Below are 21,479 nucleotides of genomic sequence, written 5' to 3'. Positions count from 1 at the left end.
TGAACTAGCCAGAGCAAAGGACCAGAGTACGGGCCCAGATGATATGACAGGTGTAATAAAGAAAGAACCACCACTCCACCCCCCAAAAAGTAGGAAAAGAAAAATAAGAATAAAACAAAGAAAACTGTAGAGAGGGCAAAGGTAAATGTTAGTGCGTGCAAAGAGTGTGTTGGAGACTAGAAACAAAACAATGGAAGAATAGGTGACTCCAAGACAAGGCTTGATTCCTAGAGATACTTCAGTGTTTCCCCGAGGTTGGATAAAATGAAATACAAACAAACAAGAACAGCCAGCCCAGGCTTATCGATAGGCCATTGGCATTTATCATTCCCTCCTAGGCTGCCATGTGAGATTGTGCAGGATGAGCACTGCACAATTCTAGGGGGCACCATTTACATCACTGACATAGACTTATCTATTTATTACAATAATTGTTCCACAGATGGCATAGAAATAGGCCGTGCCGGTGAACGGCTGAGGATGGCTGTGCTGACAGGCCATCCTTTACTAGACACTCTAACTTCATTTGCCTCTTCTCCATTACACCAGGTTGAGAAGACCCAAGTGCCTACTACCTGCAAAAAACACTCAGAATTTTCTTTTCCTCTCTACTTTCATTCATTCATTCATTCATTCATTCATTCATTCATGTGTTCATTCCTCCCTGCCCACTTGCTTGCCTGCAGCAGATGTTTTTGGGGCATCTACTCTGAGCTGGGCAGCGATATACCTAAAGGACACAGCAGTAACATCCCTTCAGAAAGCCCTCAAGCAGCTTTCAATCTAATACGAAGATGTAAATTAAACAATCACGGAAATATATAGATACGAAATTATAAATTGAGGTACATACTGCAAAAGAAAAGAAAAGGATATTATGAAGAGTGTACCAGAGGCACTCTATTTAGATGGCAGAGTGTTCACTGAAAGCTTCCCTGAGCAGAAGCATTTACACTGGGGTCTGAAGGATGAACAGGTGTTGGCCTGGTAGAGGAGGGGAGAGGCCATTCCAGGAAAAGGGCATCACATTGAAAACTCTTTGAAGAGCAAGGGTTCACCACGTGTGAAATGCTACAAGAAGGTTGGTCAGTGGGCAAAAGGAAGCCCGTGGGGAGAGGGTGGAGAGATAGTCCCAGGACCAGATAGAACATGGCCCTAGTAGACCGAGAAAAGGACTTGGGTAGATTTTGAAAGGTTTTCAGCAGGAAGGGACATGAGGGCCATGCTGAGATTTTGTGCTTTTAGATCTGGAAAATAAATAGAAAGGGGACGAAAGTGAGAGCTCTGGAAGTAGAGCAGATGAGAGATGCTGGGGCCTCGTGTTGCAATGGTGGCGCCAGAAGACGTGGGTGATCTATAGGGGGAGTCGGGTTTCTGACAGAAGCAATTAAGTGGATGGAGGTGCCATGTAATGAGGAGGAGAAAACTGGAAGAGGATCAGGTTTTGGGGAGAGGAGGTAAAAAAGTCAGAATGAGTGAAGTTGGGTTTGAGAGATCAGAGTTTGCTCAGTTACTCTTCACAACATCAAGAGAGACATGAGGGGCGCCTGGGTGGCTCAGTTGGTTAAGCGTCTGCCTTCGGCCCAGGTCATGATCCCGGGGTCCTGGGACCGAGCCCCACATCGGGCTCCCTGCTCGGCGGGGAGTCTCCTTCCCCCTCTCCCTCTGCCTGCTGCTTTGCCTACTTGTGCGCTCTACCTCTCTGTCAAATAAATAAATACAATCTTAAAAAAAAAGAGAGAGAGAGAGACATGAGCTTATGGCCTTCTCTCCAGGGTATCCGTTTCAGTGTTTGCATCCCAACAAGAAGGACGGTAAAAACAAAGATTTATTGAGCATCTACTCTGTGCCAACATTCTGTAAAGTACTGGGAAGTCAGCAAGGAACAAGGAGACATGGAAGGACGAGGAGTAAGTCCTGGGGATGCGACGTACAGCATGGTGACTATAGTTAACAACACTGTCTCCTTAAAGTTGTTCAGAGGTAAATCTCAGGTGTTCTCACCACACACACACACACACACACACACACACACAATGGTAACTATGTAGATGATGAATGTGTTAACCTTATTATAGCAATTATTTCACAATATGTACATATATCAAATCATCATGTACAAATTAAACTTACAAATGTTATTTGTCGGTTACATGTTAGTAATGCTGGAAAAAGTAAGTATATTTAGAAACAGCTAACATGGAAAGCAGTAGAACAGAGTGGTGGAGATCATGGTCCTTGGGGTCTGTCTGCCTGGCATCAAATATTTCACTGAGCGGGGGCTGTGCTTCTGAACCTGTAAATGGGCAGATGACTCACCTCACAGAGTTGTCCCGAGGACCACACCAGACAATGCTGCTAACGCATTTGAGCATAGTGTCTGGCACACAGTAATGCTAAAGAAATGTTAACGATTTTTGAACATATATTTACTAAGTGTTGCAATCTAATGAATGGAGAAGCTAGACACTGAGCAAATAATTTGAAGTGATGAATTGTTGGATCCCTCCGTCTTACTTTTCAGAGTTTACCTCTTAGAATCGTGAAATGGGGGGCGCCTGGGTGGCTCAGTCGTTAAGCGTCTGCCTTTGGCTCAGGTCATGATCCCAGTGTCCTGGGATCGAGCCCCGCATCGGGCTCCCCGCTCCGCGGGAAGTCTGCTTCTCCCTCTTCCACTCCCCCTGCTTGTGTTCCCTCTCTCGCTGTGTCTCTCTCTGTCAAATAAATAAAATCTTAAAAAGAAAAAAAAAAATCGTGAAATGGCTCCTCCCCAGGAATTCTCCAGTCCTTGGTGAGTGACAATCTGTTGAGCTCTGCTGGGGTGTAACGTCTGTGGTTTGTGTGTGACACCACTCATTTCTCCACACCACCAGTTCCCTCGACTGGCAGGCTCAGCAGCCGGAAAAACAGGAAGAAGGCAGTCTGACTGGGGCCAGGCATTCCTGCCTCTGGTTCAGGAGTCAGAATGTTCCCCGGGGCTCACCCCTAGCAGCCCCCACACCAGCCATTCTGTGCTCTCCAGAGGCTGTGGTCTTCAGGCCTTTTAGCATCTTCCTCCATATGCCTAATAACTCTTTATACTGCTCTTCTTGATTTATTCTGTTTTAGGTGTGAGCTGCATGCTTCCTGTTATAGAAGATTTAGATCTCTCTCAGCTCTCCCCCCTACTTCTACCACCACACCCACCACATTTTTCTATCCCTCCATCGTCCCAATGTATTTATGATTTTGTTAGCTCTATATTCGGTGCTGTCCAAATGATACTGTGTAGACACGGCTGAGCTACGTAGTTTGCTGTGATAACTTTCCCTTGTCACGACAGTTCGTATTTCGTGGAATTAGTCATTGTTTTTTGTTTATTTGTTTTATTTGGTTTTCTGTCTTTCCCCCTTATTCATCCTCAGATTCTCTTCTCCGAAACTCATAATACAACCAAACATATTAGGCATTCTACTAATTTCATCTTGACAAAATGCTTTCCCAGAGGCTTTTTCACCAGCTCCAGCTGCTCCAGGACTGGCTGGCCCTCAGTGTGCAGCACTGATCCGGCCTCGGGATCTTCCTTCACGAAGGTGGAAACTTCCTCTGTCCCTTTCTTGTGTTGGGTCCTCTGTCTCCTGGATCCCCTGAATTCCCTTTTTCTGGTTCACTCTCTTGTTTTAGATGACTTAGAGTTCTTTACTTTGTCCCCAGCCTTCTGCACTCTCACTGTAATGGCCTGGCCCTGGTTCATTGTCAGCCATCTGTTGGGCCTCCCAAGGACCCTTTCGATCTAGACTCACATGTCTTTCCATTCTAAGATATTTTATTTTTTTAATTTACTTTTTATTTTTTTTAAAGATTTTATTTATTTATTTGACAGAGAGAGACAGCGAGAGAACACAAGCAGGGGGAGTGGGAGAGGGAGAAGCAGGCTCCCCGCTGAGCAGGGAGCCCGACGCGGGGCTCAATCCCAGGACCCTGGGATCATGACCTGAGCTGAAGGCAGACGCTTAACGACTGAGCCACCCAGGCGCCCCTCTAAGATATTTTCTTGAGCTATTGCTTTGGTTTTTCTCCACTCTGTTTTCTCTTTCTGGAACATAACGTTTTTATACCTTTGATTTTTTTTTTTTTTTTTGGCTGTTCATCCTTTAAAAAAAAATCTTTTCCCGGGGCACCTGAGTGGCTCAGTCAGTTAAGCGTCTGCCTTCAGCTCAGGTCATGATCCCAGGGTCCTGGGATCGAGCTCTGTGTCAGGCTCCCTGCTTCTCCCTCTCCCTCTGCCCCTCCACTCATGCTCTCACTTTCTCAAATAAATAAATTAAAAATAATAATAATAAAAAATTAAAAAATATTTTTCCTCCACTTTTTCTTTTCTTCCTCTTTTTGTTCTACCTTCTGGAAGATATTAACTTCATTGTTCAATTTTTCTGTAGTTTCTCATTTTTCCTATCCATCATTTGTGCCGAGTTAGTTTTCACTCTTTGACTATTCTTTATAACAACCTGTCCTTGTTTCATGGGTATGATATCTTCTCTTACGTCTCTGATACTAATATATTAAATGGAGTTTTCGTCTCTCTCCCATTCTCTTTCTTCCAAGATACTTTTTGCTCTGTCAGAAAATAGCATACCTCAAATGTAGCGGCTCCTGGATGTCTACCTATATTTAAGAGTGAGGTAGGGGCGGCTGGGTGGCTCAGTCGGTTAAGCCTCTGCCTTCAACTCAGGTCATGATCTCAGGGTCGGGATCCCTGCTGAGCTGGGAGCCTGCTTCTCCTCCTCCCACTCTGATCTCTGTTGCTGTTTCTGTCTCTTTCTCTCTCAAATAAGTAAATAAAATATTAAAAAAAAAAAAAGAGGGGCGCCTGGGTGGCTCAGTTGTTAAGCGTCTGCCTTCGGCTCAGGTCATGATCCCGGGGTCCTGGGATTGAGCCCCGCATTGGGCTCCCTGCGCTGCAGGAAGCCTGCTTCCCCCTCTCCCACTCCCCCTGCTTGTGTTCCTGCTCTTGCTGTGTCTGTCACATAAATAAATAAAATCTTTTTTTTAAAAGATTTTATTTATTTATTCATGAGAGACGTTGGGGGGGAGAGAGAGAGAGAGAGAAGCAGAGAGAGAGGCAGGCTCCCAAGGAGCAGGAAGCCCGATGCGGGACTCGATCCCAGGACCCTGGGATCATGACCTGAGCCGAAGGCAGATGCTTAACCATCTAAGCCACCCAGGTGCCCCTAAATAAAATCTTAAAAAAAAAAAAAAGAGTGGGATAATAAGAGAATGCTATAAGCCCTGTGTATGTGGGGGAGGGGTGGTTGTTGGCCATCCCTTGTGCTATAAAGTGATCTGGTAAGTCTCTGTCAGTATCTTTAGGGCTATTATCAGTGGCTGGTGAAAGCCCCAGGGGAGGCTTTTCCCTTTCCTTCACTGTGGTATGAAACTGGTTGCTGATGTCTGAGAGACTAGTAGGGGAAAAGTATTGTTAAGTGTGCAAAATTTCAGTATTATCTTCATTTTTAGTAGGGTACACCATCCTTAACTAAGCTAGAAACTGTTTCTCTTCCCCCAAAGAAATCTGCAGTGCTCTGCTAAAGAGAGTTCAGAAAGAATGTCTGTAGCTCTAGGGGTTTTGTTTTTTTGTTTAAATAGGTCTAGTTTGGAAACGCCTGACTGGCTCAGTCGGTAGGACATGTGAGTCTTGATCTAGGGATTGAGGGTCCAAGCCCCATGTTGGGTGTAGAGATTACTTAAAAAAATAAAATCTTAAGGGGCACCTGGGTGGTGCAGTCGGTTAAGCATCCGACTCTTGACTTCAGCTCAGGTCATGATCTCAGGGTCGTGAGATCAAGCCCTACATGGGGCTCCATGCTGATCGTGGAGCCGGTTTAAGATTCTCTCTCTCTTCCTCTACCTCCTCTTCCACCTCTTGTGCTCTCTCTCTCCCCAAAAAAAAAAAAAAAAAAAAAGAGAGAGAGAGAGAGAGAGAAATATTTTCATGGGTATTATTTAACGCACACAAACTTACTTGGTTAAAAAACTTAGTAGGAAGTACATGTTATTCTTCCCTTATTGCAGATAAAGGCATTAAGCTCATAGATGTTGAGTTTTTTTTTCAAAATCACGCAGCAATTCCTTGAAAGAGCTAATTTTTTGCTTCCTGAAAAACTTTGGCTATTAAAAGCACAAGCTCCCAGGATCTAGAAAAATCATCTTATACCCGGTAATATCTGTTCCTGTGTCCCATCTTTGCGAATTGGGCTCTCCTCCAGGGATCTGCCCTTCTGTCTTGAGGGGTGCTCTCCCACACCAGTGGCTCGCCACCACCTTGAAGACCTCTGTTTCCTTGCTACCAGGGAAGGCTGTAGGTGGAAAGTGCAGGTCCAGCTGTGTGACCTTGGGCAAGTCACCAACCTCCATCCAGGTGCTTCGGTGCACTCACTGGTCAAGGAGAGCTAGCAATAGTCCCTACCTTATAAGATCACTGCAAGGATTAAATTAGTAAATATATATAATTCTCAATAAATTTTAGCTATTATTATTTCATTTTTTTAAACTCTGGGGTCAGAGATCCTTATTTATCTTCTGTTGAAGTGGTATTTCCAGCACTTCAAAACCTTCCACCATAGGTAGCTCTCCTATAGTTTGCTGTAGGTTACACACAGCAACGGCATATAATTCATGGCATTGATGGGAGAAAGCACTGTTCTAATGAAAATACCTCTCAAATATTTTTGTAGCCATACACCATCTTTAATTCTGAAAACCTCTCCTTGTCTCCAGTTTTGGGGGCATAACCCGCCTGTCCTATCAGACTTCATTCCATTTAGGTTAAGCTTTGAAATTACTAAAAGACACATTGGTTCCATTTTTCTACCCTGTAGATTTTTTAGATTCTGAAACAGGGCCAGTTCTGCTTCTGATGGTTGTCTTCAATAAAGCATAAAAAGCAGAGCCCTGTTCCATATTTTACAGTCTCTGCAGTTGGCAGAATATCCTTCCAGAACGGCCTCACCGTTTTACACCGTGGCTTGCTGTTGTCAGACGGCATACCTCTTCTGCTAGACGTGCTTACTGCCACACCCCTGAGGAGGCTGATGGCTCCGAAGACCAAGAGGTTTGCAGGTCCTGCTGAGTCTCCTGGTCTGACCCTGCTTCGTTTCAATGTTTCTGATCCTGGTGTGCGCCCCCAGCCATTCCCCCTCTGCTTCTGTCTCAACATCTGGGTCCTCCACTCCCCTGGCCCAAGTAGCTTCGGCCTGAGGCAATAACTCCAGCCTCAAGACCCACAGCCCTCCCCTGGCTCTGCACTTCCCGGCCAAGTCATGAGCCAGAGTCTCCAGAGCCAATCCTTTGCGATGTGAACATTAGCTCTTACTTTTAACCAAAGCTTTTGGAAAGAAAAGCTCTACCTTTGGCTCTAGTATCTTAAAAAATCTCCTAATGATTTATGTTCAAAATTGGTGATTTTTCCCTTCCTACCCTTCTGTAGGTCAGTTTAGTCTGTCTTTGCGGCTTGTTTGTTTCTTCCGATTGCACAGACTTGTAAAAAAATTAATCTTGAACTTGTGATGAGGGAATTGCTAGTTCCTCTGTATTTTCACTTTTGGATTTCTTCTTGTTTATGAAACGGGTGACCTTTTTACTTTTTGGAGAAGATGATGACACAGGGCCCCAAGGTTCCAGACGTTTAGGAACAGCAGAAGTGGAAGTGCTGGGGTGTTTGTGGGTGGCTCTGGTGCAGAAGGCCTTGAGAGGGGCCTGGGAAGGAGGGGTACTCGACAAGTCTGTGGAGCAGGCGGGCGTGTATCGCAGAAGTCACTGGTACGGTCTCACACGACTTGGACGATATGTCACAATAGTTATTTCTGATAGTAGTAATGGCTGCTATTTCTTGAGAACTTACTATGCACTGAAGACTTTGCATACATTCTCACGGTGGACCCTGTGTCGTCATTGCTTTTAGACCTCCATTTTCAGATGAGGACTCCAAAGTATAGAGAGTTTAAATAACACAGCTAAGGCCACACAGCTGCAAAAGGCCATAGGCCTGACTCCAGCGTCTAGGTATCAGGGCCTGGTCCCACTCTGCTCTTCCTCTGGAGCCTTCTGCCTCTTGCCTTCTTGCCCGTCCTCCCTGCCCCCTTGCTCTTGCCTCACACCTCCCTACTTCCTCAACTGTCCTGCCCCCAGATCTGTGTATTTTCCCCTTAAATCATTTACCTTCTTTTATATCTACCTTTTCACCCTCTGTTCAGAAGGTTGCCCCACAATTCACAATCACATTTGGAGGAAAGCTATGATTCCCAAAGTTCATCAGCAGATGTTGGAGTGCCTCCACGTGGTGCTTGTTGTCTAAAACTAGGCTCTGGACCCTACAAAGACACCTCAAAAACAAACACACACACACACATATCCTCCCCCCAAACATACAGAAGCCCACACATGCGCGTAAACTCACACAAACACGTAGACACACACAAACATGCATGTAACTTCCTCACAGACACATACATAACCCCCCCCACACATGCACATGCACGTAAAGATGTACATAACCCCCACACACATGCACATGACCACATACAAACACACACGCAAATCACCGCACGAGCACACAGGCGTGCACACAGGCACACACACATGTGAACCCATACTCTCAGGCCCACTTGCTGCCTCGGCTCTGCCAGACCCTGTCTTCCTTGCCTCCCTTTGGAGGCCCTGAGCAACATGAGGCTGGGAGGAAGTGAAACCTGCCCTGACAGGAAGTGAAAACGGGATGGTGAGGTTTTCTGGTGCTTCTGACCCAGCTGTCAGGGGACTCGGCGAACAGTCTGCAGTTTCTGGAGCTGCTCTGAGGTACCTGGGATCCGCTGGGCTGGGAGTCTAGCTCGTGAGGCTCCGGTAGGTAGCTGGGACGCAGGCACTTGGGCTCTGTTTATCTGCTGGCAGCCCTCCCTGCCCCCAACCTGAAGCAGGTTTGTGCCTTCCAGTGGGGAGGAATGCATAGCCTTGCTCCACAACAGGCTTTTGAAAATGGTCGTGGACCCAAGGACATTGGCTCAGAGTTACAGGTGCACATGGTCTGCTTCTTTGTTCTTACTCAGGGACCAAACTAGAGAGTCTTCATGCACCCTCTTTTAAAAGTAAAAGACAGGGGCACCTGGGTGGCGCAGTCGTTAAGCGTCTGCTTTCGGCTCGGGTTGTGATCCCAGGGTCCTAGGATCGAGCCCCGCATCGAGCCCCGCATCGAGCCCCGCATCGAGCCCCGCATCGGGCTCCCTGCCCCGCGGGAAGCCTGCTCCTCCCTCTCCCACTCCCCCTGCTTGTGTTCCCTCTCTCGCTGTGTCGCTCTCTGTCAAATAAATAAATAATCTTAAAAAAAATAAAAGTAAAAGACACTTTTCATGAGGAAAGAGATGAAGTAAGTTTAGCAACAAGTGTTACAGGGATTATTTTTCCTGATGCTCAGCCAGCTTTGGCCAGGACGGGTGTTAGATAAACTTTTGTCTGTCAGACCAGGGAAAGTCCCTAGATGCTGGGCCACACAACTACTTCTGGGGTCTGCGGAGAGGAGAGGGTGGAGATTGTGGAACTTAGTGGCTTCTGCTATGTGTGAGTAAGGAGAGAGGGAAAAGGGGCTGGGGCCATTGATTGGAGGATGCAGCATGGGATGGGTGGGAAGGTGACATAAATGTCACTCTCCTCTTTTAGCTGTTGGCAAACACTGTAGTCTGAAGAGAGGTTCGAAGCCTTGATGAAGTTGCAGGGGTTTTTCAAAAGTCCAACTCTCTGATTAGGAAGGTACAGCCCCTACCGTAGCTGTGGTATTAGAGTAAATAGTATCCAGTTCCTTCTGAAAATTCCGTCTTGGTATCTGATGTAGCTTAGAATAATTGAATGTTAGCCCTGGAAAGAACCTGGGATATATTGTGTTCCAATGATTAGCAAGCTTTTCACCTTTGTCATATCCCTGCATCTCTATTTACTTAATATCTTTCTTTAAAAAAAAATTTATTTATTTATTTGAGAGAAGGAGTGAGCCAGAGAGAGAGAGAGAGAGAGAGCACAAACAGGGGGAGAGGGAGAGGGAGAAGCAGACTCCCCACTGAGCAGGGAAGCTGACATGGGGCTCCATCCCAGGATCGTGAGATCATGACCTGAGCCAAAAGCAGACGCTTAACTGACTGAGCCACCTAGGCACCCCTACTCAATATCTTTCTTTCAATTAACTTATTTTTAAATTTCTTTATTCAACCTAAACATTGGTATCTTGTATCACTGATGATACCTGTATCACACTTTGAGGGCCACTGATCTAGTGTAATTCATCTTTTTCACAGGTGAGAAAAATTGAGACTCATCAATATTAAGCAGTTTGCCCAAGGTCTCATGGTTAAAGACATACTAATTTGGGACTGATCTTGAGGTCTTCCAATTTATAGCCTTAATTCTTTCCAGGATACCGTATCATACTTTCAAGTATGCAGAAACAATTCTTTTATATATTTTATATATATATAAGCATATATATATAAGTATATATATATATATATATATATATTTAAGTACTCTCTATACCCAACATGGGGCTCAAACTCACAACCCTGAGATCAAGAGTCACACGCTCCATGGGGCGCCTGGGTGGCTCAGTTGGTTAAGCGACTGCCTTCGGCTCAGGTCATGATCTCAGAGTCCTGGGATCGAGCCCCGCATCGGGCTCCCTGCTTGGTGGGGAGCCTGCTTCTCCCTTTCCCACTCCCCCCTGCTTGTGTTCCCTCCCTCGCTCTCTCTCTCTCTGTCAAATAAATAAATAAAAATCTTAAAAAAAAAAAAAGTCACACGCTCCTCTCACTGAGCCAGCCAGGCGCCCTGTAATTCTTAAATGTGATTCAAATAAATGACCTAACAAAGTCCTAACATAGTGCCTGGCATGAGGAGACCCAATAGAGGCAAGTTTCTTTCTTTCTGCCCTTAAATCCTTGTTCACTGCTAACCTGGACTAGCTGCTCTCTAGAAGATTTTAGCATCTTTTAGTGCTAATGTTCTGAAATATCAAGATGATATATCTTGGTGTGGCCATTGAGCAGTTGTTGTGCTATGCTAGGAACTCAACAAGCCTCATTAAACCAGGGATTCAGGTCTTCTTTTGTGGCCCAATTTCTTCTATTATTTATTTACTTTTTTTCTCTTCTTTTTTCTTTTTCCTTCTAATATGTCTGTTATTTGGGGTTGGGTTTCCTGAGCCAATAATCCTATCATTTGTTTCTCTCTTATTTTGTCCTAATTTCCAAAAGAAATTCCATCTTGTAATATTGCTAATAAATTTTTAAAATTTCAGCTTTTGTATTTTTAAAAAGATATTATTTATTTGAGAGAAAGAGAATGGGGGGAGCAGAGGGCGAGGGATAGAGTATCTTTTTTTTAAAATGATTTTTATTTTATTTTTTTATTTTTTATTTTTTTAAAAGATTTATTTATTTGGGAGAGAGAGAATGAGAGAGATAGAGAGCAGCACGAGAGGGAAGAGGGTCAGAGGGAGAAGCAGACTCCCTGCCAAGCAGGGAGCCCGATGCGGGACTCGATCCCGGGACTCCAGGATCATGACCTGAGCCGAAGGCAGTCGCTTAACCAACTGAGCCACCCAGGCGCCCTTTAAATGGTTTTTAAAATTTATTTGTTGGAGAGAGAGCACAAGAGAACACAAGCAGGGGGAGCGACAGGCAGAGGGAGAAGAAGGCTGCCCACTGAGCAGGGAGCCCGATGTGGGACTCAGTCCCAGACCCTGGGATCATGACCTCAGCTGAAGGCAGACACTTAACTGACTGAGCCACCCAGGTGTCCTAGGAGAGAGAATCTTAAGTAGATTCCTTACTGAGCGTGGGGCCCGATGTAGGGCTCATTCTCACAACCCTGAGACCACGACTGAGCCAAAACCAAGAGCCGGACACTCAACCAACTGTGCCACCCAGGTGCCTCTCAGCTTTTGTATTTTTTTTCTTTAAATTTTTATTGTTATGTTAATCACCATACATTACATCATTAGTTTTTTTTTAAGATTTTTTATTTATTTATTTGAGAGAAAGAGAGAATGAGAGATAGAGAGCACAAGAGGGAAGAGGGTCAGAGGGAGAAGCAGACTCCCCACTGAGCAGGGAGCCCGATGTGGGACTCGATCCCGGGACTCCAGGATCATGACCCGAGCCGAAGGCAGTCGCTCAACCAACTGAGCCACCCAGGCGCCCTACATCATTAGTTTTTGATGTAGTGTTCCATGATTCATTGTTTGTGTATGACACCCAGTGCTCCACGCAGAACGTGCCCTCTTTAATACCCATCACCATGTATTTTTAATTTCTAAAAGCGTTTTCTCATTCTATTTTTTAATTTATTTAATTTATTTTTTTTATTTTTTGAGAGAGAGAGTGAGAGCACAAGCAGGCAGAGCAGCAGAGGGAGAGGGAGAAGCAGGCTCCCCGCTGAGCAGGGAGCCCCGCTGAGCATGAGCCCAGGACCCTGGGCTCATGACCTGTGCTGAAGGCAGATGCTTAACTGACTGAGCCACTCAGGTGCCCCTATTTTTTATTTAATTTTTAGGTCATCTCTACACCCAATGTGGGGCTTGAACTCACAGCCCAAGACCAAGAGTTGCATGCTCTACAGACTGAGCCAGCCGGCCAAAATATAAAAAATTATATATATTTTTATAATTCCCCCATAGTTGTTTTATGGGACACAGTATCTTTTCGTATCCTTCTTAGGATATTAAGTATGGCTTTTTTTGAATTTTTCTTTATTTCCTGCATTGTCTCTCTTTCCCTTTGTTTCCATTCTCTCTGTGTTTTTTTTCTTAAGTTTCTTTACCATGTTGGAGGCTTTCTTTATATGCCTTGTGATCTGTTGCTCTCTGACGATATTTAAAAGTGAAACACTGAAAATCTGATTGCAGTGTCCTCCTCTATGTGTGAACAGGGCTCCCTAACTGAAAAACTCCACTTTTTTCAAGGAGGGCTCATGGTGACTTATTCTTTGGGAAACCCCTTCCGGTCTGTACCTGGAGGTCTTTTCTCTAAGGGCTTGGAGAATCCTTCAGTATGCTGCCTCCTGGTATTCTGAGAACAGAGTGGGAGAAGGAAAATCAGAGTTTAACATTTAAATCTGTAGATTTTCACTAACCTACTCCCTTCTTTAGCCCTGTTGGGTTTCTATGTGAGCAATTTCCTCTTCCAGGCATCCCAATGTCCATGGGTGGCCCGCCAGGGCAGCCAGCCCTGCTCTCCCTGCTTTTGGTGGCAGCGATGCCTTTCTCCTGCTCAGCCGTATCCACAGATGAAGCACGAGTGCAGCTGTTGATGAGAGAGAAGATGATGCAGCTGGGGGGGCAGCTGGTGCTGACCGAGCAGGAGGAGCTGGCTAACGGGAGGCTCATGGCCCTCAAAAAGGCCGAGGTGGCACAGGCCATGAAGAGCCAGAATTTCCCTCCCAGCATGCACTTCTTCCAGGCCAAGGATCTCATCGAGAAAAGTGAGGTGTTTAATCTCCTGAAGAAGATGCCAAAAGGTAGAGGCTTGGAGAGGGTGGTTTGGGGGTGCTGGGTAGGTAGGGGGAACGAAAGTTAGAGCTAGCATTGTTACTGGAGCTGTTGTTCTAAAGGGAACTGTGAGGAGCATGCGGCTGGCTCAGCCCGTAGAGCGTGTGACTCTTGATCTCAGGGTTGTGAGTTCAAGCCCCACATTGCGTGTGGAGCCTACTTTAAAATAAAAATAAATAAATGGAGCGGCGAGAACCCCACTCTGCACCTTTGTTCTTCCTTTTTTTTTTTTTAAAGATTTTTTATTTATTTATTTGAGAGAGAGAATGTACATGAGAGGGGGGAAGGTCAGAGGGAGAAGCAGATTCCCCGCTGAGCAGGGAGCCCGACGTGGGACTCGATCCCGGGGCTCCAGGATCATGACCCGAACCGAAGGCAGTCGCCCAACCAACTGAGCCACCCAGGCGCCCACCTTTGTTCTTCCTTGGCAAACTGGGAAGGGCGTGGTCCAAAGTGGCTTCTGGTTTACCCTGGAAACCAAAAACCCTGCTTGGGAGGGGACTCTGCCTCAGAGACAGGAGGGAGTGGGGGCTGGGCATTACCGTCTTCCCTGACGAAGTGGATGCATCCGCACATACGGGAGTATGTGGGCCCAATAGGACCTACTGCTCCCTTCACATCTTTTCTCGCATCTGCCTCTTCTGCCCTTTCTCAGTGGCTAAGGTACCCAACAGGGTATGGTATGAACGGGCATTTCCAGTATGGTATGTCTATAGTATATTTACGTTTCTGTTTGTTTTAAGATTTTATTTATTTGAGAAAAATAAGATTTTATTTATTTGTGCGCATGAGAGAGCACAAGCAGTGGAGAGGAAGAAGCAGGCTGCCCATCAAGCAGGGAACGTGATGTGGGGCTCGATCCCAGGACCCTGGGATCATGACCTGAGCCGAAGGCAGACGCTTAATCCACTGAGCCACCCAGGCGCCCCAGTATATTTACATTTCTATGAATAATAAAATAATTACAATCCTGCACATGCAAATAGCAGTTTGCAGCTTACAAGGACTTTTCTTTTTTTAAAGATTTGTTTAGCTATGCCTGGGTGGCTCAGTCGTTAAGCATCTGCCTTCAGCACAGGTCATGATCCCAGGGTCCTGGGATCGATCACCTCACTGGGATCCCTGCTCAGCAGGGAGTCTGCCTGTCCCTCTCCCTCTGCCTACCCCCCGCTCACTTGTGCGTGCATGCTTGCTCTCTCTGTCTCAAATAAATAAATGAATCTTTATTTGTTTATTTGAAAGGGAGAGCACACACACATGTGTATGAGTGGGGAAGGGGCAGAGGGAGAGAATCCCAAGCAGACTCCCTGCTGGGCACAGAGCCCAATGTGGGGCTCCATCTCACCACCCCATGATATCATGACCTGAGCTGAAACCAAGAGTTGGACGCTTAACCAGCTGAGCCATCCGGGCACCCCAAGGACTTTTCTATACCTCTTTTATTTTAATGTTAGAAATAAACAGACTAAACAAAAAAACTGTCAAGTTGGTAAAGTAACCTCTCCACTTGATGGAGAACATAAGGTTTAGACAGGGTGACCTGCCAAAGCTCACACAGCTGGGACCCCTAAGCAGCCAGTGTCAAGGCCAGGAGCTAAGATGGAGCAAGAAGAGCAGAGTGACAGTGTATACTGTGCCTTGAGGAGCTCGGTAGTTGAAATTGGTGTCAGGTCTGAAAGAAGCATGGGGCATGGAAGGCACCTGCGGGCCAGAAGCTGCCTAGATGCGGGCCAGAAGCAGGGAGTGCAAAGGCGGCGTGTCGGGCGTCGGGGAGCAGGCTGAGACGATCAGGACCAGGTTGGGGGCAGGGGCTGAGGCTCCTTCCTATTACAACCCTTCACACAGTGTTGGGTGGTGAGATGGAGCCCAACTTGAACCCCAGTCTTCTGAATCCAAGCTTGAGGCTCCCCCGCCCCATCAGGCTGCCTCTCTTGAATGAGGTCACCATGCTTCTGACTAGCGAGTGAAGCTCCCTTCCTACACCAGAGCAGGGAAGGCTTGGGCCAGCCCGGGAAGACAAAGGCACACAGAGGCCTGGAAGGTCTTTGCGCCAGAGTGGGGATGGTGTGTCATGGGCATTTCCAAGGAACTCCACCAGATAGACATCCTTGTGCTTCTCACTTCTTGTCCAGCTACTGTCCTCGTGGCCCCTGTGCCCTTGGAATGTGGACTTCACCTCTTTTGCCTTACTCTCACCCCCGTCCTTCTTCCCTTTCCAGGGGCTGCCTTACACGTCCATGACTTCGGCATCCTGAGCATGAACTGGCTGGTGAAGAATGTCACCTATAGGCCCCACTGCCACTTCTGTATCACCCCGAAGGGGGCCCTGAGGTTCAAATTTGCTTATCCAACACCCCCCACCCCAATGCCAGCAGAGTGTTCAGAGTGGGTTTTACTGGAGAAGTATCGAAAGGAGATTCAGAACGTCACTGAGTTTGACAACGGGTGAGTGTGATTGGGAAAGAATGTGTCTCGCTCATCATAAGTAGCGGGTGGTGTGCGGGTGTGTCTTCCTTGGTGCAAACCTGTATATGCAAATCTGGCCTTAAAAAAAATCAGGAGGCTTTTTCTTTTAACTTTACAAGATACTTTGCTTCACAGAAGCATTCAAATAGCAAGTTCCTGGTTCATTTAAAATCCAATTTGATCTGTAAGAGGTATTAACAGTAACACTGTTGTTGCATCAGATGAAATTTGTCTAAATGCTTAATATCAGAAAGATGAAAAGCCCAGCTCCTGGAATAATGACAGTGCATTTGTGAGGGAACACCTTGAAAATGTGATAGAGCAACTTCCTAACACACTTGTAAAGTGATATTATAAGTAATAACTGTTTTCATCATAGAACCATCTATAGAGTGCTTTTGTGAGCTTACTGCCCTTTACGAATAAGAAACGTGAAGCTCAGCATGGTTAAGGAAGCTGACCAAGGCCACACAGCTAGTATGTGGCTACTCAGGGGCGAAGCCTGGGTCATGTAGTCCCCGTATTTCCATCATACCTCCTGTATTAGCTTGCTGGGGCTGCCATAACAGAATACTACAGACCAGGTGGCTTAAACAATAGAAATTTATTTTCTCACTGGTTTGGAAGCTAGACGTTCAAGATCAAGATCCTGGCAAGTTTGGTCTCTCCTGAGGCCTCTGTCCTTGGCTTACAGACTGCTGTCTGTCCTCACATGGCCTTTCCTCTGTGTGTGTGCGCTCCTGGTGTCCCTGACACCAGTCCTATTCTATGTGGGCCCCACCCTTATGACCTCATTTAACCTTAATTACCACCAGAAAGGCCCTATCTCCAAATATAGTCATATTGAGGGTGAGGACTTCAACATACGGATTTTAGGGGGATACGGTTCGGTGCATAACGCCCCCGAAGACAGCTTGGTCTAGGATGTAAGTACAATGGGGCCAGACTGGCTAAGCATATGGAGGGGAGCAGGAGAGCCTGGCTGGTGGGAACATCCCACCTGAGCTGGGTCCTGAGGAGCACAAAGTGGGTCTCATGGAGGGGCCTCCACCAGAGAACCCAGTGTGCTTCCCCTGGCTTCTCATCATTGTTCACTATGATGCATCTGGGTTTGCTTCTGGCAGGAGAAGCAAGGTGGGCAGGAATCCTGCAGGCACCTGAAGGTGATGGCTTGAGACACACCTCCTCAATTTACCCCCTTTGTGTCCTGGACAGACTGCTAAAGAATTTCACTCTGATGACTGAGAACCCCGACGTGGATTATGCAAACCAAAATATCGTCTGGTCCAAGTTTCAAACGATCTTCTTCACAATCTCTGGCCTTGTCCACTATGCACCAGTGTTCAGAGACTATGTCTTCCAGGCCCTGGAGGAGTTCTACCAGGACAATGTGCTCTACCTGGAGCTCAGAGCCATGCTGTTCCCGGTGAGCCCACCTCTTTCCTCTGCTTTGACTTGACTTTCAGATCTCACCCTGTAGGTCCTCACAGGCTTCCCACCCTTGTACTGGTATAGGACTGGATGCTGGTTTTATCCCAAATGGGACATGTGTCTTTCCAGGGGCCCCCATGAGCAAGGGAACCTGCACTACACTTGGCTGGTCCCCACAAAACTGAACATCCACCTTGTACCCCCTTCTCTCATGACCCCCACTTCTCACCTCCTGGATATACTGTGCCTCCTGGATGCTCAGGGTTCCCTGGCCTTGGACTCTGAGCAGTGCCTCATGCCTGGACCTTTCTTGACCTGTCTCCTTTCATATCAAAATTTAGCTTCCCAGAATCTCTCAAGACTGTGCTCTTAATCCTGGGACAGCTGATGGTTCTGGCGAATGGATCGCCCTGGTAGCACTGGGGAGAATGGACCGCAGTGTGAGGGTTGCCCAGTGAGTGAGGTGGGGACGGAGGCTGGTAGAGCAGGGAAAAGCAGGTGTGAGATGACAAGGCCAGGGGGACAAGAGCAACGAGGAGGAGGAGATGGGCAGTGTGCTGAAGGAGGACTCTAGAGGTCTTCCTGACTGACCATGTGGGGTTGAGGACTCTACAGTGACTGGCTGGCGTTGGACTTGAGTTGAGTTGACTGGTGGTGACATTGACGGAGATGGGGAAGTAAGAGGAGGAGCAGGATGGGGAGGGAGAATAGAAATTTTGGTTTTGAACCTGTAGAGTTGGAGGTGTCTATGAGACAGCCCTACAAAGATGTCTAGGAAGTGGTTGAATACGTGGCTTTGGAGCTCCCAGAGGACAGTTCTAGCCTGGGAACAGATGTTTGACATCTGTCTGCAGAATGTCGAATCCTTAAAACTGTCAGAGGGATGAGGTTCCCACAGAAGCTGTGAGTTGAAAAGAGGAGCGGGCCAAGAAAGGGGCCCTGCAAACAGAAACAGGATAGAAAATTCACAAAATGGGCTGAGGAGGAGCCATTATAGAAGGAGAAAGTGAGGATGGTCTCCCAGTTAGGGGACGCCTTATTGAGGAGAGAGCCCCAGGTGATCAGATACTCCTGGACCATTCCTTTGGGATGTCTGTTGGACAGAACTTCCCTGAAGTTTTGTGGGAGGGATTTGGGTGTTGTGGGAGTGGGCAGGATTTCTGAATGTTCCATTTGGTGGGCTGACAAAGAGTTTGAGCTGGTTAAAGATTTTAAGTGGCTTGGAGAACATGACCTTTGTGTAGAGCCCTCCCCTATATTGTATCCTAACTAGTCTGCTTATTCATTGAAATATTTGTTGAGCATACAAATGCCTTGGTGAGTGACCTTCAAGTTTGTGGCAAGGCCCACAGGGTGGCATCATTTTGGCTTTGTTACCATATTCCATGGTCTTTATAGGCTCAGAAATGTTATTCTTTGTACACTCAGAAGTGATAGAACTCCAGAGGACCGAAACATATTGACCAAATTCATAAGAGACAGAAGTATAAATAAGAAAGTCAGAATGTGGGCGCCTGGGTGGCTCAGATGGTTAAGCATCTGCCTTTGGCTCAGGTCATGATCCCGGGGTCCTGGGATCGAGTTCCGCATTGGGCTCCCTGCTCCTTGGGAGCCTGCTTCTCCCTCTGCTTCTCTCTCTCTCCCTCTGTCTCTCATGAATAAATAAATAAAATCTTAAAAAAAATATATATATATATATATATAAAGTCAGAATGCTGGTTTTTGGAGAAAACTATTAGACCAGACACTTACGTTTCTTGACTGGGAAGTTCTCTCTCCTTGAAGGCAAATCTTAGCCTTTTCTGAAGCCAAGTTATAGCTAGAAGGATGTTGGTGAGCCAGAGCCCTAAAAAGCCCTGTCATTGGGCTCTGAGAATTTAAGAGAGTCCGTAACAGCGTACTTAATCTTTGGAAAATCTGATGAAAATTATCCCCTTTCCCGGGGCGGGGGTGGGGAGGGGAATGCTACAATAAATTGCCTTTATTGAAGACAATGTTTCCACATGTATCCATATGTATCTATGAAACATTTTATGAAACAACACAATGTACAGAGATTGTGATATTTTTGCATTCTAAAAAATTTTTCAGTTCTTGTTGGGATTCCTAAACGGATTTTGCTGCCCCCAGTTTGATCTCAAGTGTTCAATGACCCACCCTCTGATGAAGGATACACCTGTCCCAAGAACCAGTAATTCCAGTTTGTGGGTCAGGGCTCCCTTTCCCTCCATCTGAGACCAAACTTACTCAAGGCTCAACTCTCTGGACCGACCCACCTTTCCCTTAGATATGTTAATACCCTCCTTGAGGTTAGCTCAAGGCCAGCCCTGGAGGGTCCCGAAGCGTCCTGAAGAGTTGGCTCTCAGCTAAGGGTGCCTATCTCCCTCAGGATCTGCCTGCTTGTTTAGTAGTTAAAGCTCTGAGTATAGTTCTTGGGCAGTGGGGCTGACCTTTGTCCCCCAGTAGAGCTTTCAGCAGTTTTGTGAGCAGAGTAGATAAGACTGGACACAAATGATCCTTTTACAGGAAGCGAGGGTCCATCCACCTATTAAGAGAAGAATTCCTAGGGGCGCCTGGGTGGCTCAGTTGCTTAAGCATCTGCCTTCGGCCCGGGTCATGGTCCCAGGGTCCTGGGATCGAGCCCCACATCAGGCTCCCTGCTCGGCGGGAGGCCTGCTTCTCCCTCTCCCTCTGCTTGTGCTCTCTCTCTGTCAAATAAAATCGTAAAAAAAAAAAAAAAGAGAGAGAGAGAAGAATTTCTAAAAGAGATGAGCTGGCATTGGGCCTGGCCTATGTGAGGTGGAAGAAATTGCACGTCCCAGAACAATCTATTCCCATGATTTGGCCTGGAAAATCCTTTTCTCGCCAAGCATGGGCTCCATCCCATCTAAGCCAGTCTTCCTCTCTGGGTTCCACTGAAACTGGTTTGTAGGTCCGCCAACCCCTCCTTCACCCCCGACCCGGGACTGTGACAGTCCACATCTCTGCCTTTGTCTCCTGGTAATGTGGATTTCCAGCACCTGGTATTTGTTGCCTCTTTATTTATGTCAGATTGTGAGGTATTTCAGACTGCCACCACGTCTACACTGCTGAGAGGCACCAGTAGTGATAATCGTGCTTGTTGATGGTGGTCCTCAAACTTGGCTATTCATATGAATAATCTGGAGGTGCTCTTTAAAATTCGTGTTTGGGCCCCACCTTCCAGGATTCTAATTCTGTGCTCTTGGGTAGGGTCAGGAAGCTGCAAAATTAACTAGCCTCTTCCCCTCCTCCCAGTGATTCTAATGCAGATGGTCTGACCCAGACCACACTTGGAGCGAGGGCCTTCTGCACCTTGACCTTTCCAAAGCACTTGAGCTGCATAGCAAGCTTGCGTTTTACCAACGTGGAAACTGAGGCTTGGGAAGGTCAGAGAGCTCGACCAAGATCACATTGGTGGTAAGGACTGGATAGAGACCAGGGTGCTGGATTTTATGAGCATTGAGGCAGCCATGCTTGATCAATCTCAAAAGGAGCTGCTGGAGCAGGGCATCTGGCTTCGAGTCTCGTCCTTCCGGAGGGGAAAGACAGCCCCTAGGACTGGCCGAGCTGATGCTTCACCCAGAGTGGTGCCGGCCCCTGCTGGGGGCCACTTCCTGTTGCACAATCCTGGCGGCTTTCTCGGTGTGGAGCCTGGGAGAGGTAGCCCATCCATCCTGGCAGAGCCCTGGGCGCCTTAGGGGGCGGAGGGGAGAGGAGGCAGGGGGAAATCACAGAGGCTTTGGGTCTTGGTCGCTTTGAGGGCTATGACTTTCATCTCGAGCCCAGAGGGGAAGCATTTAGGGAAGATGCTGAGAAGCTGGAGGGAACGCGGTAGTCTCTGGTTCCAACCCTCCCCTTTTCCGGCGGGGCTCTTTCCTTCTTACCCTGCCGAGGAGTGGGCTCCGGGGCATCACACTTGGGGACCCCGCCTTGCTGCTTACCTCTTGTCCCGCTCGGCCAGCTCCCCACCCCCCACGAAGGTGGAGGGCTGCTGGGA

At 47.1% G+C, this 21,479-nt stretch overlaps 1 protein-coding gene across 7 annotated transcripts in view; it reads left to right on the top strand.

The window, feature by feature from the left end:
- ADA2 (adenosine deaminase 2) overlaps positions 1–21,479 on the top strand; it is an 85,339-nt gene that overhangs the window by 47,398 nt on the left and 16,462 nt on the right. For 3 of the 7 annotated variants that reach the window (XM_027595646.2, XM_027595645.2, XM_027595650.2), the window contains 3 exons: positions 13,204–13,533; positions 15,784–16,009; positions 17,246–17,456. In XM_027595646.2, the coding sequence (XP_027451447.1) occupies positions 13,212–13,533; positions 15,784–16,009; positions 17,246–17,456 (759 nt within the window). In that variant the 5' untranslated portion in view covers positions 13,204–13,211. Of the gene's footprint in view, positions 1–8,781; positions 8,878–13,203; positions 13,534–15,783; positions 16,010–17,245; positions 17,457–21,479 lie in introns of those variants that run through there. The other 4 variants (XM_027595647.2, XM_027595644.2, XM_027595652.2 and 1 more) reach the window with 4 other exon arrangements.

The sequence above is a fragment of the Zalophus californianus genome, chromosome 9 (genome assembly GCF_009762305.2).
Source record: "Zalophus californianus isolate mZalCal1 chromosome 9, mZalCal1.pri.v2, whole genome shotgun sequence".
NCBI classification, from domain to species: domain Eukaryota; kingdom Metazoa; phylum Chordata; class Mammalia; order Carnivora; family Otariidae; genus Zalophus; species Zalophus californianus.
Note: the sequence above shows the minus strand (reverse complement) of the source record. Positions and strands in the feature narration are given on the sequence as shown.